Source organism: Bicyclus anynana, chromosome 12 (genome assembly GCF_947172395.1).
Source record: "Bicyclus anynana chromosome 12, ilBicAnyn1.1, whole genome shotgun sequence".
Lineage (NCBI taxonomy): Eukaryota > Metazoa > Arthropoda > Insecta > Lepidoptera > Nymphalidae > Bicyclus > Bicyclus anynana.
This window is the reverse complement of record NC_069094.1, coordinates 8,477,708-8,493,893: the sequence shown is the minus strand read 5'-3', so window position 1 is coordinate 8,493,893 and position 16,186 is coordinate 8,477,708. Positions and strand designations below refer to the sequence as shown.

The window sequence follows — 16,186 nt, the reverse complement described above, 5'->3', positions numbered from 1 at the left end:
TTTACATAAATGAGCCAATATATATTCAGCTTGAGAGAATATCCTGTAGCGACATGTGCCACTCCATTTCTAGATCGCTATTATTAATTATTGTGTATCGTCTCTGCTTTGTTCAATCAACTTCAAAATGTATGTAGGTATTCAATATTTACCTCTTTACTTAAGTGATTTGGTTCGGCGGCTTCGTTCGTTCAAAAGTTCATTTCTATCTAATTCCTAGATATGTTATTATTGGAAATAGTCGAAAAGACTGTTAGGAGTGGTTATGACAATAATCCATCAGCGTTTGGGGATTGAATCCTTGGCCATATTAACACAATTTAGGTAGGTACTTAAACCTAACCTTTCTTAACCTAACTGTAAAATGAAAGAATAGTGCCTTCTACATCTGCATGCTGTCGTAAAACTAATGCCATTTAATCTAGGATACATACATGAATTTGTAATTTATAATAAGTATAAACACCCATTTCGGTTTCTACACGACATTGTAACGACAGCGATAATGCTATCCAAGATGGAAGAGAGCTAACATTCTAGGAGTTGGATGAAAATCCACACCCCTTTCGGTTTCTACACGACATTGTAACGGAATGCTCAATTGCTTGGCGGTACGTCTTTGCTGGTAGGATGGTAACTAGCAGCGGCCTAAGCCTCCCACCAGCCAGACCTGAACCAATTTGAAAACGCCAATCGGCCCAGTCGGAGATCGAACCCAGGAACGACTTCCGTCTTGTGCACTGTGCATACAACTGCGCCAAAGAGGCCGTAAAAATTTGCTGTTTTCGACCCTAAAAGTGATTAATGGGTGGATGGAAGGGAATGGAAACTACACCAGTGGTAACGACGTGGACAAAACTGCGGGGCATCGGCATGTTTTAAAATAAATGTTATTTTTAAATCTCCTAATAAATCCCTGAAGCGGAGCGACGTGAAGTCAAGTAGATATTCCTTGGCAGAACACAGTAGCGAGCCAAAGAGTTGCGGCGGAGCCAGCACACTTGGCAAAAAAGAGACAGTTATGCCTAGTCCGTTTTGTAGATAACGTTTTGAAATATTTAAAAAGTTCTGGAATAGGAATCATTCTTGCGATTTTAAACTGCAGCTATCAAGTTCCAGGCTTTAAACTCCGGTTTTAACAATCAATAAAATAATAAAGAGCGTTGCACTTCTTATTCTTACTGTATTGTACGAGTATGTATACTAACTAGCCTTTGGCCGCGGTTTTGTAATGGATAACATATTATTATTATATTTATTTTGCCCTTTGCCTTTTAATTTGTTTTGTCCATTTTTGGAGGCAGTGTCAAGCCGGTCTTAAGCTTTGGTATCTTGATCGCGCCGCACGCCGCTGCGGTATGCGGCGCGTCGCAGCGGCAAGCCGCGGAGATGCTGACTGCGACGGAACAAAAGACCACTCTTGACGTTTATCGTACGATTAGGTACGTGTTCGACGTCGCATGCAGCACACTGCAGTGGTGTGCGGCGCGCCGCAGCGACCGTTTCGACGACGGAACAAAAGACCACTTTTAACGTTTTTCATACGATTATGTGTCCGACGCTTTATCTTAATTGAACTTAAAATTCAAACCGTTTATAATGATTTAGATTTTTCAGACAGTCCTTACATGTTTTTTCAGAAACGTCTTTAATAAACACGCCACTGCCTTTACAGTTTTATTTTTGTGTTAGAAGTAGATTGAATTTTTTTATTTAAATTATTCTTTCGATCGTAAATAATCAAACACACATAAGTGGGTGTTACCGCCCATGAAGAGAACTACAGGGTATGTAAGTTATTTTTCTATATCTTGGGATGTATATACAAGTCGGGGAGTAGTTTTTTTAATATTTTGTATTTAATTAGGTATTAGTTTTGCGTTCATCTATAATTTTAACAAATATTATTTTCATTACGGTTAAGCAATTACATTACTAAGTAAATGTCTAGTCACGTCTCATGCTTCAATAAAAGTCGAAAGGAGGAAAATCTTTACGCAAATATTTAAGGACACATAATGATTAAGCACTTCATTTCGTTAGGGTCTCAATAAGGTAGGGGAAAAATTATATTCGTATTTAGTTCATACAATTTAAACATTTTTTTCCATTTTTATATGTTCTTTGAGAGTTAAGCTAGGGTAGGCGTAGAGTAGCCGAGTAGTGTAGAGTATGGATAGTGAAGAAGTGCACAAAAGTCAAAGCGAAGCTTGACCGGGTTCGCTAGTATTAGATATAATAAGTATATATTAGATGTAATAATTTTACTACTGGATGCTCCTGAATTTATCCTTGTGGAATTCCTTTCGAATAATCCGTCCATTTTGGAAATCGCTACTTCCGATCTCGTCCTTGGAAAATTATCGAAGTTATGATGACAGTTTTGCTTTAGTAATAGTAGATAATATTGTAGTGTACGATAATATAGTATATACTATTGGATGAACAGATTTGAATATAAATTAAATATATAAATAAATATATTGCCAATGGGTTGCCTGAAATTTCAGTCAAGAATCATCATCATCATATCAACCGATGGACGTCCTTTCAAAGGACGTCAAAGGCCTTTTGTAGGGACTTCCAAACGTCACGATCCTGACGCCACCTGCATCCAGCGAATCCCTGCGACTTGGGAATCGTCAGTCCATCTGCTAGGGCGCCATTCCAGCACCTTGGGACGCCAACGTCTATCGGCTCTTCGAACTATGTGCCCCGCCCATTGGCACTTCAGGTTCATGAGCTATGTCGGTGACATTAATTCTTCTGCGGATCTCTTCATTCCTGATTCGATCACGCAGAGATACTCCGCGCATAGCTCGTTCCATTTCCCGCTGTCTTCTTATGAGGCCAATTCACATTAGCCCAAATACTATTAGTACTAATGTGGAAGTTGGCATTTTATCTCATCGGAAGAGATATATATTTAAGAGCAGAAATAAAATTTTCCACCGGTGTCGTTACTCGTTGCGCTCGCAGGCGCTGGAGGACAAAGTTAAAGGTATTAAAACTAATTACTGAGCTACGAGAGTAAGCGATGTTTTAGATTGCATCCTGAAGTGCTTGACATGGAGAGTGAACAGATTTGTTCCAGCAAAAATGCACCATGAGTTATAAATTTTTGACAACTTTTTTTTGCAGATGATTTTTGGAACAAAACTCCATGCGTTCTAAGTGGATGGAAGCGAAACCGAAAAATTAGACTTCTTTCATTTAGTCAGTAAATAAGTATTTTCTATTTTTTATAAGTTAGCCTTTGATTACAATCTCACCTGATGGTAAGTGATGATGCAATCTTGGATGTAAGCGGGCTGAGGAGGAAGAAAATCCACACCCCTTTCGGTTTCTACACGATGTCATACCGGAACGCTCAATCACTTGGCGATAATATGGCCTCATACCAGCCAGATCTGGACAGTTTATAAAAAACCTCAATGGCCCAGCCGGGGATCAAACCCAGGACTTCTGTTTTGTAGATCCACTGCGCATACCATGTAGACCGTCAAAAGGTCGTTTCTAATTCAGATCTTTTTTACTAGGTATTAAATGTTAAATCGGCGTTTAACTTACAATTGAATAAAAAAAAAATAATAAAAGCCTAAAACCAAGAGAGTTTTTCTCATAGATTGACTAATAAAAATAAATGAACACAAAAACAATATGTAATTTAGACGTTCTCTCCAGACTAAACGTATTTTCATTAAACGGTTTTCGTCGGAAGATTAAGTTAAGCCTGAAGCGAAACATAGGCTTTGTTTCTTTCGGATTTGACGAAGGGTATTTGCGGGTAGCAGAACCACTGGAAAATTAATTAACACCTACTCGTATACGGGATTACTAGTTAGTTTCAAAGCTAAGCAACGTTTTTATGTAGTTTTTTTTATTCTTTACAAGTTAGCCCTTGACTGCAATCTCACCTGATGGTTAGAGACGATGCAATGTAAGATGGAAGCGGGCTAACTTGTTAAGAGGAGGATGAAAATCCACACCCCTTTCGGTTTGTATACGATATCGTACCGCTTGGCGGTACCTCTTTGTAGTTAGGGTGGTATCTAACTAGCTACGGCCGAAGTCTCCCACCGGCCAGACCTGGACCAATTAAGAAAACCTCAATAGGCCCAGCCGGGGATCGAACCCAGGACATCCGTCTTGTAAATCCACCGCGCTTACCACTACACCACGGAGGCCGTCAAAATAGTTTGATGACAGTCTAAAAAATGCATATTGCTTTGTTGGTCCAGTGGTTAGTCTGTGGGGTTACGATTCATGAGGTACTGGGTTTGATATTTGAAAGCCCTCGGTCGGGCTAACAAATAATCATCATCATCATTATCAACCCATCGGCTCACTGCCGAGCTCGAGTTTCCTCTCAAACTGAGAGGGGTTTGGCCAATAGTCTACCACGCTGGCAAAATGCGGATTGGCAGACTTCACACACGCAGAGAAAGAAGAAAATTCATGTTTTATCACGATGTTTTTCCTTCACCGTAGAGACAAGTTATATTTAATTTCTTAAAATGCACAAAACTGAAATGTTGGAGGTGTATGCCCCGGACCGGATTCAAACCCACACCCTCCGGAATCGGAGGCAGAGGTCATATTCACTGGGCTATCACGGCTCATTTCTGCTTCGCTATCAAATATTGGTTTTATATTTTTTGTAAGACATTCTAAGTAGCACGCCGGTGATAGGATGAGTAGCATTAAACTTTTAGCCGTGATTGCAGTCAAGCACTATCTTATCTAAGAAAAAAAATCAAATGCCGCACTTCTCCAAGTAAACGCCGGCCTCTGTTCGTGTAGTTCCACATAAATTTGTACACACAAAGTGGAGTAGAAGTAATAAATACGACATTCACATGCGGCTGCGGTCTCGGACCGCTTGTTAATTTTCTATGTTCCTCTTAATGGCAAAGTAACATAGAAGTTTACTGTACGAATGAAAGATAAAGCATTGATTCCTTCGAGAGCATTGAACTGCAATGTGAATAAAGATTATCGAGTTAAAAAGTTTACTCACTCAATTGAATCATAAAAGGCTAACCCGACATCCCAATCGCCTCGCTAACTCACTGGTGGTAGCGCCGTGAATCAAGCGCCTGAAGCGAGCTGACGTGCTCGATGAGTAGTTGATGGCAGAGCTCTGGCTCTCCTGTCAGAAACCGTCCCTAAGTCACAGAACTCACCTGCCTATAGTCTAACGACTGATCGCAGATATCAAGAAAAGAAAAAAAAAAAAAAATATTGGACCTTGCTTACGATAATCTCCATTTGGAAAGTAAAATACGTGATAGCCCAGCGGATATGACCTCTGCCTTCGATTTGGAGGGCGAAAGTTTAAATACAGTCCGAGGCATGCACTTCCAAATTTTCAATTATGTGTATTTTAGAAAATTACATACATATCACGTGTCTAAATGGCAAAGGAAAAACATTAATTTTTTTCAACAATTGTATTATAATTTAAAGACGACTATGATCTAGAAACATTATCGTCTTTTTATTTCGAATATAAACATTTATATTTATTTATTATAGTATTTATAGTATAGGTTATTCTTTATACAAAACAAGTAAAAATTCACACAGACATAATACGATTGAGTATGAAATCGTCAATACAATATTTACAAAAAAAAAACACTTGAGATAAAATACTCAATAGATAAGAGTAGCCGGTATAACATTTAAGATAACATACAGTTACTAACTATAAATACATCTTAAATTCACTCAAAACATGCCAAATTCAATATGGCATTAATACGCATCAGTTTAATATTTGTGTGTCTTACGAGTACATACGCTACAAGTGTACTGAGAAACTATGAAAATGCTAAAATTGAATTGGAAGAATACATAGAAAGTAAAAAACAGGAAATCAATCAGAGATATAGGCCGTTGTACCATGTCGCTCCACCTGTAGGATGGATGAACGATCCGAACGGTTTTTCGTTTCACAATGGTGAATTTCATCTGTTCTACCAATTCTATCCATATGACAGTGTTTGGGGACCGATGCATTGGGGACATGTCTCAAGTCCTGATCTAGTGAACTGGAAACAATTACCAACAGCACTTCTTCCGGAGCAAGAACAATGCTTTTCTGGGAGCGCTATTAGCCAAGAAGATGGATTGACGTTGATGTATACTGGACGCACAGCTGTGGATTATGAACCGTACTTCAACGAAACTCAATATTTAGCATTCAGTGATGATGGTATAAATTTTTACAAGTATGAAGGGAATCCTGTTCTACCGAGAGCTCCGAATGGATCACCAGACTTTCGTGATCCAAAGGTTTGGAAGTATGGTGATAACTATTACGTAGTCATTGGAAGCCAAACCTCTGATAAAAGAGGAAGAGTACTTTTGTACAAATCTAGTGATATGAAGAGTTGGGATTTTTTGTCGCTGCTTGGTGAATCTGACGGAGATATGGGCTATATGTGGGAATGTCCTGACTTCTTCGAATTAGATGGAAAGTTTGTTCTCTTAATGTCACCCCAGGGTCTTCAACCTCAAGGCGACAGATATAAAAATACCCACCAAACTGGATACATTATAGGAGATTTTAGTTATGATACAAATGAATTCATACATGAAGTCGATTTTCAAGAAATTGACTTTGGACATGACTTCTATGCTGCTACAACAACAGAAGCGAATGGTAAACGATATCTCATTGCATGGTTCAGCATGTGGGATGTACCTCACCCAGAAGATTCCGATGGTTGGGCTGGGATGTTAACAATTGTTAGAGAGTTAAGACTTGTGGGAACTCGTATAATAATGAAACCGGTGGAAGAAATTATAACTTTAAGAGCAGAAATTCTTACTGATAGTGATATAGAACCAAATCAGATTTTAGAGTTTGGTAAAGCAGTGGAATTGATGATCGATAGTGATATCAACGAAGAAACTGAACTTTTATTAGAAGGTCGTGAAGGAGGAGATCCGGTTTGGGTGCGATGGGATCCCGAAATACGCAAAGTAGTTATCGACAGAGGTTACGATGATATAAGGCAGGTAGAATGGTCTCCCAATGAATCACTAAAGTATCGAATCTTTTTAGACACTACCAGTTTGGAACTTTTCTGTGGAGAAGGCGAAGTGGTATTGAGCAGTCGTGTTTACGCTTTAGGTGGATGGAAACTGACTAATGTAAGCAATCAGACAGTACGTATAAAAGCTTATAGTTTGAATAGAGGTACGCCAGAGTGAACTTTATAAATATATTTTTGTATGTAGGACAATAAATAAAGTTATTAATTAAATACAAAGTTAATTATTATTATTTATCATAATCATCAAATCATTACGTCAAAAATGTAGTCCAGAATAAATGCAATGGTTTGATAAACCATAATTATATCTATTATTTATTTATATGGTAATGAAACAAATGATTTATTTACCAAATCTCATAAATATTTTAAAATCTGATTTGCCCCTGGGTTGTTCCAATTTTCACAAATTTTTTATGGCGAAGTTTCAATATTAATTCAATGTATATTATTAAAAAAATATTTCTCATAACATTATTGAAATATGAACAATATTTCTATTCTTCTTCAATAAGTAAGAAAAAAACTGTGTTAGGAGTGGGTACGACAATAATCCAGCGGGTGGGTATCAAACCCACGGCCTTCCACGAGTCTGTCTCTCTTGCCGTGGAGCTACTGAAGCTATATTACTATGTATCTCGTTGTCTCCAAACACCGCTTCTACATTCACGACGCACTTAACACTCAATTACATTCAAACGGTAACGCAGTTGTGCAAAAGCGAGTATATTGACATCATTAATTTTCCATTTAATATTTCAACGAGGCACGAGCATTTTATCATACTTTAAAAGCATACTTTTAACACAAAGCTCTATTATCTAGTTGAGATACAGGGCCATTAAAAATCTCGCAATCGCGCTGTCTGGTTGCAGCAGATGATACTTAAGTGAAAGCAAATTGCAATCTCACCTTGCGTTTTACGCTCTCCAAGATATTGGCGGTACACTTAACTACAATGGATCTTGTATTTTACAGTAAACTCGGTATAGCGTTTTACAATGGCATTAAGCTTGGCTATAATTATAATTTTAATGTGTATTTATAACAAGTATACACAGTTGTATTTCTGTCTTTTCTGTTACATTTTCAAACAGTTTGAGCAATTGTAGCCTCAATAGCTCAACGACAAGAGCGGTTGGACTCATTACCGAGCGGTGGTTGTTCGATCCCCGCCCCATGGGGTTATTGTCGTACCCACTCCTAGCACAGTCTTTCCCTAGTTAAAGGGGAACGGGAATATTGGTCATATTATAAAAAATATAATTGTGGCAAATTATATTTTTGCTATTATTTCAGACAAAACCTAATTAAGAACATATAAAACTTGTAGGGAGGTTTCGACGAGTTGCAGGTCGATGAAAACCACAGCGTACTGGGTTTATTGTCGAAAGAACAATACAGAGATTTTTACCAATTTACAAGTTAGGTGTTCGTGCGTGGCACGATGCACACTAATTACTGTGCTAATTATATGTTAGGTGTTCGCACGTGGCACAATGCATACTAATTATATGTTAGGTGTTCGCGCGTGGCACGATGCACACTAATTATATGTTAGGTGTTCGCGCGTGGCACGATGCACACTAATTATAAGTTAGGTGACCGTGCGTGCGTGCACACTTATTACAATAGTGAGTCCGAGTGCAGCAGTTCTATGATGTTCGACTCAGAGCCAAAGCACCTTCAAAGCTATTGTCACAGTACCGTAGGACTGGTTTTGAATACCTTTCTTATTATCAAGGCAAGGTCTTATAAAATAATTCAGGATGCACAAACGGTAGCGTGGGTTAACGTACAGTTAGCGCCATCTAGTTACAGTTTAATAAATCATTGTGAGTATGCTTGTTACAAACCTATATTGAGTCAAACTTTAAGTCTTTCTAATAATACGAGTAAACTAACTTATACGTAGCTGCTCTAGAAGTTTCAATAAAAGCTTAGTACGAAAAGAATAATTAGAAACATTAATTCAGTTTTTATATTAATTATTTTTGCAATGTCCCTATCTATAAAATATTATTAAAAGCTATTGTATAAACTTAATTAAGATTCTACAAGCTACATTAGCCGTGTTGTTGAATTCACTTAAGTGGGTAATAACATTGGCGTACAATGCATATGTGGCCTATAAAGTTTATCGTTGCGTTTACGAGGGCTTCGCAATTATTAGAAACAAAAGTAAATTGCTACTGTTTGACTTGCGTAACATTAAACTGAGATAATCACATACCACACCAGGGGCGTAGCTACTGCCGTATCAGCCGTATTAATTACTAGCTGACGCCGGGATAATATATAGCCTATAGACTTCCTTGATAAATGGGCTATCTAAAACTGAAAGAATTTTTAAAATCGGACTAGTTCCTGAGATTAGCGAGTTCAAGCAAACAAACAAACAAACAAACAAACAAACAAACAAAAAAACTCTTCAGCTTTATAATTTTAGTATATTTACGGGACCACCGGACTACATGGGCCCCTTAGGTGTGAAAGCAAAAATTTGTAAAAAGTAATCTACAATATTACTTAATCTGGTGCTCCCCGGGAAAAACTGTAGAAATTACAAAAGATTTTTCGGAATTTGGCTCTTGTCTATAGCTCCCCCTCAACTAATATTTGACACAGGACCCCTCTAAGACACGCTACGCTGGTGTACCTATACACTAGAGATGGGTAACTCATTATTTTTACATGAGGTTGAGGGAGGACGAGGTGAGGTGCTCGCGAGGACCTCGTGAGGACCCCTCATTTGAGGCGAGGAGTCGTACGCAATGCATCGCGACGCGCCGAACTCGCCGATAACACACTTAGATTTTCACACACATACAAGTAATTAATAGGTATATACAAGTACTTCACATTCGCAGTATATAATCAGTATTAGGAAGCTCCTTACTATGAAGTGTTTTTTAACATGTATCCCCTTTTTTTTATCACCCGTCTCCTTCATTCTACAAAAAAAAACATACGCTTAAAATATTTATTAGCGACTCACGTAGGTACTCGCTTTTAGATCGGATACACATGGTTAAAATACATACGTCAAATTAAATTATGAATGCTTACAGAAATAATATTAAATAATTAAAAAATGTTGTATATAAATTATTACTTGAGAATTTTATTTTATTATATATTTTATTTTATTTTAGAAACATTTTTATTATTACATAGAGAAATGTACTACGCAATAAATAAGCGATTCACTGTCACTCGCTCACTTAGTGCATTCAATCGCTCGACTCAATACTCACTCGTACTCGCGTCTATACATCTATACATCGCGTATTAAGTCAATACTCAATTTGTCAATGTCAATTTTCAAGTGAGGACTGAAGAGTGAAGTGAGGTGGTTCAATGTTGAAATTTGAGGAACTCTTTCATTTTGCAATCACGAGTACCTCAAACGAGGCGCCTCATGAGTGAGGGACTCATCTCTACTATACACACACTTATCTACATTTTAATATCAGTGACCTGTAACACTAATTATTCTTTATATCGCTTCTTCAATACCTAAATTTTGTGCATAATAATACATAGTGATCGCCTTATTTTTAAACTAGCGGACGCCTGCGACTTAGTCCGCATGAAATTTCAAAATTCAAAATTCATTTATTTCAAGTAGGCTCAGTTTACAAGCACTTTTGACACGTCAGTTGACTATTTGTAAAGATTCTACCACCGGTTCGGAAGGCAGATTCTGCTGAGAAGATACCGGCAAGAAACTCAACAGTTGCTCTTTTGAAAAAGTCATACGGTATTACAATTACAAATTTATAAACATCAGTGGAATTAAGTTTTTCACAAATTCCGCGGGAACCATGTATTTTTTCGGGATGAAAAGTAGCCTATGTGTTGATCCAGAGTAAAATCTATTTCCATTCCATTCAGCCAAATCGCTTCAGTAGCCGCAGAACAAGGAGGAACAAACATACACACACACTTACACACAAACCTTCGCCTTTAAAATATTATTGTAATGACAATAAAAGATAAACTAAGTTGCATAACTTAAATGATAATAAATGATACACCAATATAATAAAGCTCTTCTCATCTCATCTCAAGTGTGCGTACTGCCCCTGTAGCCAAGTGGCACTATGATTCTCTTTCTACGATCGCAAACGTTTCGAAAACTAGAAAAATGTATGGGAGTGCCAGATTTTGATCGCTTCGAAAACTAAAAATATGCATGGAGATAAATCTTGATCACGTGACCTGTCGATAGCAAATGTCATTCCAATACATCGTTCTAATTTTCGAAGCGTTAGCGATCGTAGAAAAAGAATCGACGTGCCACTTGGCTAGAAGGGCTGGTAACTTACATTCGTTAGTGGCGAGTGCAGCAGTAAAAAGTTCATACATATAAAATAACAAGAGCATTGCGGCTCAAACGACTAGGGGACGGCTAGTTTACAGTCACAATTTACAGCCGCCTGCAGTCTGTCGACTATTGCTGTCGTAACGCATCGTATACTTGGATTTATTTACACTATACTAATACTACTGTACCAGAGGTTACTACCATGGACGTACATTTTATGTTTTTGTTCGTTTTCCTTATAAAGTTCAAAAAGAGCAGCGGGAGTTACGTCCGATGTGTGAAAAGACTGAAAATAACCTTTTGTGGAACGCAGTTGTAAAAAAGTCATCTTTTCTTAGTCACGGATTCAGTACTACACAACTAGTCTTCAGCTTATGGTCATGTTACATATCGATCTTTCTAAAAACGGTAACGCTTTAAATTAAATTGGAATTACATATACCATTGATAGGTTGATCAAGTGACCGTTCGATAACAAACGTCATTTCAATGATTTTTTTTAGTTTTTAAAGCTTTATTGTTTGTAGAAACATAATCGATGTATAGCATGCCTAGGAGGACTGTGTAGCGATTAGTTAGTGTGAACAAAAAACACAGCTTGTCTCGACGTACAGCGTTGCCTACTAACGCTGCTATGCAACCGTCAATTTATGTAATATCTCCACTACACAGACGGTAAAGTAAGTAAGTGGACAAGTTTTTTTTAAGGGATAGTTGCCAAATATTTTAAATATGACGATTAATCCCATTTCCATCCAATTCTCCCTACACTAGTCCAGCAGGCGGGGATAGAACATCTCAGTGTTGAGTCCGATATCTTTACCTTAGAGTTTTCGAGGCAATGCACAGTATTCCTCTAGAGACTTTCAGAACCCCCGCGGAAACAATTCAGTCTCGTGGGAAATCAAAAACGTTCGCAGCTAGAGTCGCTGGCGAAAAAAAATATTGACATTCCTAAGAATACTTACCGAATATACGTAGCTTAGCTGCCAGTTGCTATATGACGTCTACTCAATTTCCCTCAATCTCTTCGATAACATTCCAAGTAAACGCGTTGGCTATTTTATTTGTACGCAAATTCGATCCCTCGTAACGCCGAGCTTGATGGAGTCGGTTTAACGACGGTAGCTGGTGTGGCAAATCATGAGCTTCATTTCCCTTATTCTGTCCTTTGGTAAAAGGGTCCAAAGGTTAAGCCTTTTCCTATATGATTCATAGGAATAACTGCCACCACTTTTATATAAATCTATAAGTAAACATTTTCAAAATATATCTACAATTTTTAAAAATTGCGGAAAGGACGATTCTTGGATGCGAGTCTCTTTACCTTACCATGTAACCGACTAAATTGGCGAGTTTATGTCGTATAGTAGGAGTAATTAAAAAAAATTTAAAAAAATAATCTTTGGATAAAAGAATATTACCGACTCATCCAGAAACCTTTTTCGTATAAAGTAATGCTGGTACACGTTAGTAACGTTTTCGTGACGTCATTATTGTCTACTAGATATAAGAGCTTTTATAACCAACCAGTTACTATAACATTATTATAAGTATAGCAGTTTTTTTTATCTGTGAAATAGTCTGGATATGCCGAACTACTAATGACTCAGGAACTGTTAAACAATATTATGGCTGCATATCTTACGTTTTTATCAATATACCTACTATAGTAGGTATTTCAAGTAGGTAGACATTTGCACATAATATTTTTCAACATTACGATAATGTCACTTATCACAATTTTATTAACCTTGTGAGATAAAACTTATGTAGTCGTGAATTTGTTTTTTCCATCGTTGATAAATCTAGTTTGCGTGATGACAACACTAACAGACTCGTATCTTATCTGACTCTGTTAAAATCTGTGATCAAAATATGATCTAAGTTCTGAAAAAATGTCCCCATGACGGATATATCGCCACACACACGATCAATATTATTATCAAGATGTGGGCAATGAAAACTATATTAAAACCTATAACCATATCTCGATATTTTTTTTTCTTGGCTTTTTTTTTACTTGGGCCTGGTGTTAAACTTGAGCATGTGTACCTATTTATATTCGTTTAGGATCTGTTTGGACTCTTGCGTGTTTTTTTCTATAAAGATATTTCTTAAATGAATAAACACGCAAGAGTCGGTGCTCGATAACTACACTACTAAAAAATGCACGAAAAGATCTCCACGCCGTACAACGTTAGCTTTTACCTCGGTTACTATCCCAGGGTGGTAATCCACATGACATAGTAAATCTAATTATACAATTCCAGCAACTCCGGTTTGCCTTCGCTCGGTTTCAATAGGCTAATGCCTACTGCATATCGCTTTGACTGCAACTTTCGTTGCAACTACCTAGGTTACCAACCATTGAAATATAAACTGTACCTACATATCTTAAATTTTATACATATTTCATCATTATCATCATCATCATCATCATTGCCAACTCAGATTCGGATCATTGCTAAACTCGAGTCTTCTCTGAGAATGAGAGGAGACTCGAGAAGGAGAGGGTAAGGCCATTCCAATAATCTGGCCCAATGCAGATTGGCAGACTTCACGCACGCAGAGAATTAAGAAAGTTCTCTGGTATGCAGGTTTCCTCACGATTTTTTTCCTTCACTGTTTAAGACACGTGATATTTAAGTTCTTAAAATGCATACAAATGAAAAGTTAGAGGTGGTTGTCGTGGACTGGATTTAAACCCACACCCTCCGAAATCGAAGGCAGAATACATATTTATCTATCTTTATTGAACGATAAAGATAGATAAATTTTAATTTCAATTGTATGAAAAATCATCCTTTCTCGGTATCATTCGTATACTTTGGGCACGAATTTGTATGACGACTGGGTTTTTTCTTTCATAATTTAACAAACAAATAGACTAACTTTCTTTCTCATTTATAATATTAGTATGGATCAGTTAACTATTATAACTATTGTTTAATTTTTTGACCATATTTAATTATATAAGATATTATATGCGTATAAATTATTTTACAACAAAATTCTAAATTTGTTTATTGGAAGTATATCTAAGCCTACTTGAAAGTTCTCAAGCACGAAACCGTCAATAATTTTGTATTATATTTACGTAATTACCTACTTATATTGTATTATTTCTATCTATATTCTTCATCTTAATATGTTATACTGTATCAACTATTAATATTAAACTCAAAAGCGTCCGTTATACTCGTAAATTGGACTATTTCATACAATATTGCTTTCGTTTATCGCATGCCGTGCGTCAATCAAGCGACACATGCGAATGACATAGGCAAAATTGGTAGGGATCAAAGAGAAACATTTATCAGTTAGCCGTGTACCTGAAACTGCCTATTGGTTTCTTCATGATTGGCTCACCGGGATTGAACATTTGTGTATAACTTCAGAACTAATAACCTTCCTCTTAGAACAAACCTATTATACAATTCGTTTCTTCTGAAGGTATTATTTAGATTTTAGAGCTTAGGAATTAACGACCCGTATAATTAGGATAGAACTTAACTTCAGGTAAGTTTGTTTAATCTACCATTAATTATTTGTAAAACTTTGGATAGATTACATCACATCAAAACGTCATTACAGATTATACATTAACTTTAGCACAGAGATAGATAACTTTAGCACGTGATAACGAATATTTTAGCTGGTGGGAGGCTTTGACCGTGACTAGTTACCACCCTACCGGCAAAGACGTATCACCAAGCGATTTAGCGTTCCGGTACGATGTTGTGTAAAAACCGAATTATGGCTTCGTTATCAACCTATATTCGACTCACTGCTGAGCTCAAGTCTCCTCTCATAATGAGAGGGGTTAGGTCAATAATCGACAGCGCTGGCCCAATGCGGATTGGTATACACCACACAGAGAATTAGAAAATTTTCTGGTATGCAGGTTTCCTCACGATGTTTTCCTTCTCCGTTTGAGACGTGATATTTAATTTCTTAAAATGCACACAACTGAAAACTTGGAGGTGCATGCCCCGGACCGGATTCATACCCACACCCTCCGGAATCCACGGCTTCGGAATTATGGCTAAACTCACTTAATTATTGTCGGCTATTATTTCCAATATCCAAGCACATTGTTTTTATTTATATTATAAGATATTTAGATAACTACTTATAAATTGTGTACATGTTTAGCTTCTATCTAGAAATACACATAAATTATTGAATTCCCAAGTTGTACACTCAAAGACCTGTGTACAAAGTGGGAATATGCAATACCTACTCCTAAATGCAGATGTATGCTTTGTGGACTACAAGTGGGAGGGGTCCTATTTCTCACTGTGGTGCACTCGTGTTTATGGTAATTGTTTGTAAGTAAAGTATTTTCTGTTTAATAATTAAACGACTTGAACGTGATACGATTAATCGTGACATTAAACCGTGCGTATATTAGTAACTTTAACAGAAATATAATTTAAATTTTAAATGTATATTTCTTACCTTTCTACCTAACTTAAAAAAAACTAATATTGGATCTGTCACGACTTGATGTGTATAAGGTGATGTTACTACTAAAATATGTGATTACTGTTATGTCTGTCAAATCTTTGTTCCCTTGTGTAGAATAATAACAAAGTCAGGACCTACGCTTGAAGCTGTATATCTATCATCTCCGTCCAAATTCAATTACTGCTATAGAATAAAAATATAGTAACACTAAGTCAGGACTGTGACGGATGTTTTTCATTATTTCATTCATTTTCATTACATGTATTTACATTTGAATATACTCGTACGTCAAAATGTAAATAAATGTGATGACAAG

At 36.9% G+C, this 16,186-nt stretch overlaps 1 protein-coding gene across 1 annotated transcript; it reads left to right on the top strand.

Annotated features, from left to right (window-relative positions):
• The first annotated feature begins 5,754 nt into the window (after nt 1-5,754).
• Nucleotides 5,755-7,224, top strand: LOC112042876 (sucrose-6-phosphate hydrolase-like). The gene has a single exon (XM_024078062.2). It carries the CDS (start codon nt 5,755-5,757, stop codon nt 7,222-7,224), a length of 1,470 nt encoding a protein of 489 aa, XP_023933830.1.
• The last annotated feature ends 8,962 nt before the right edge of the window (nt 7,225-16,186 follow it).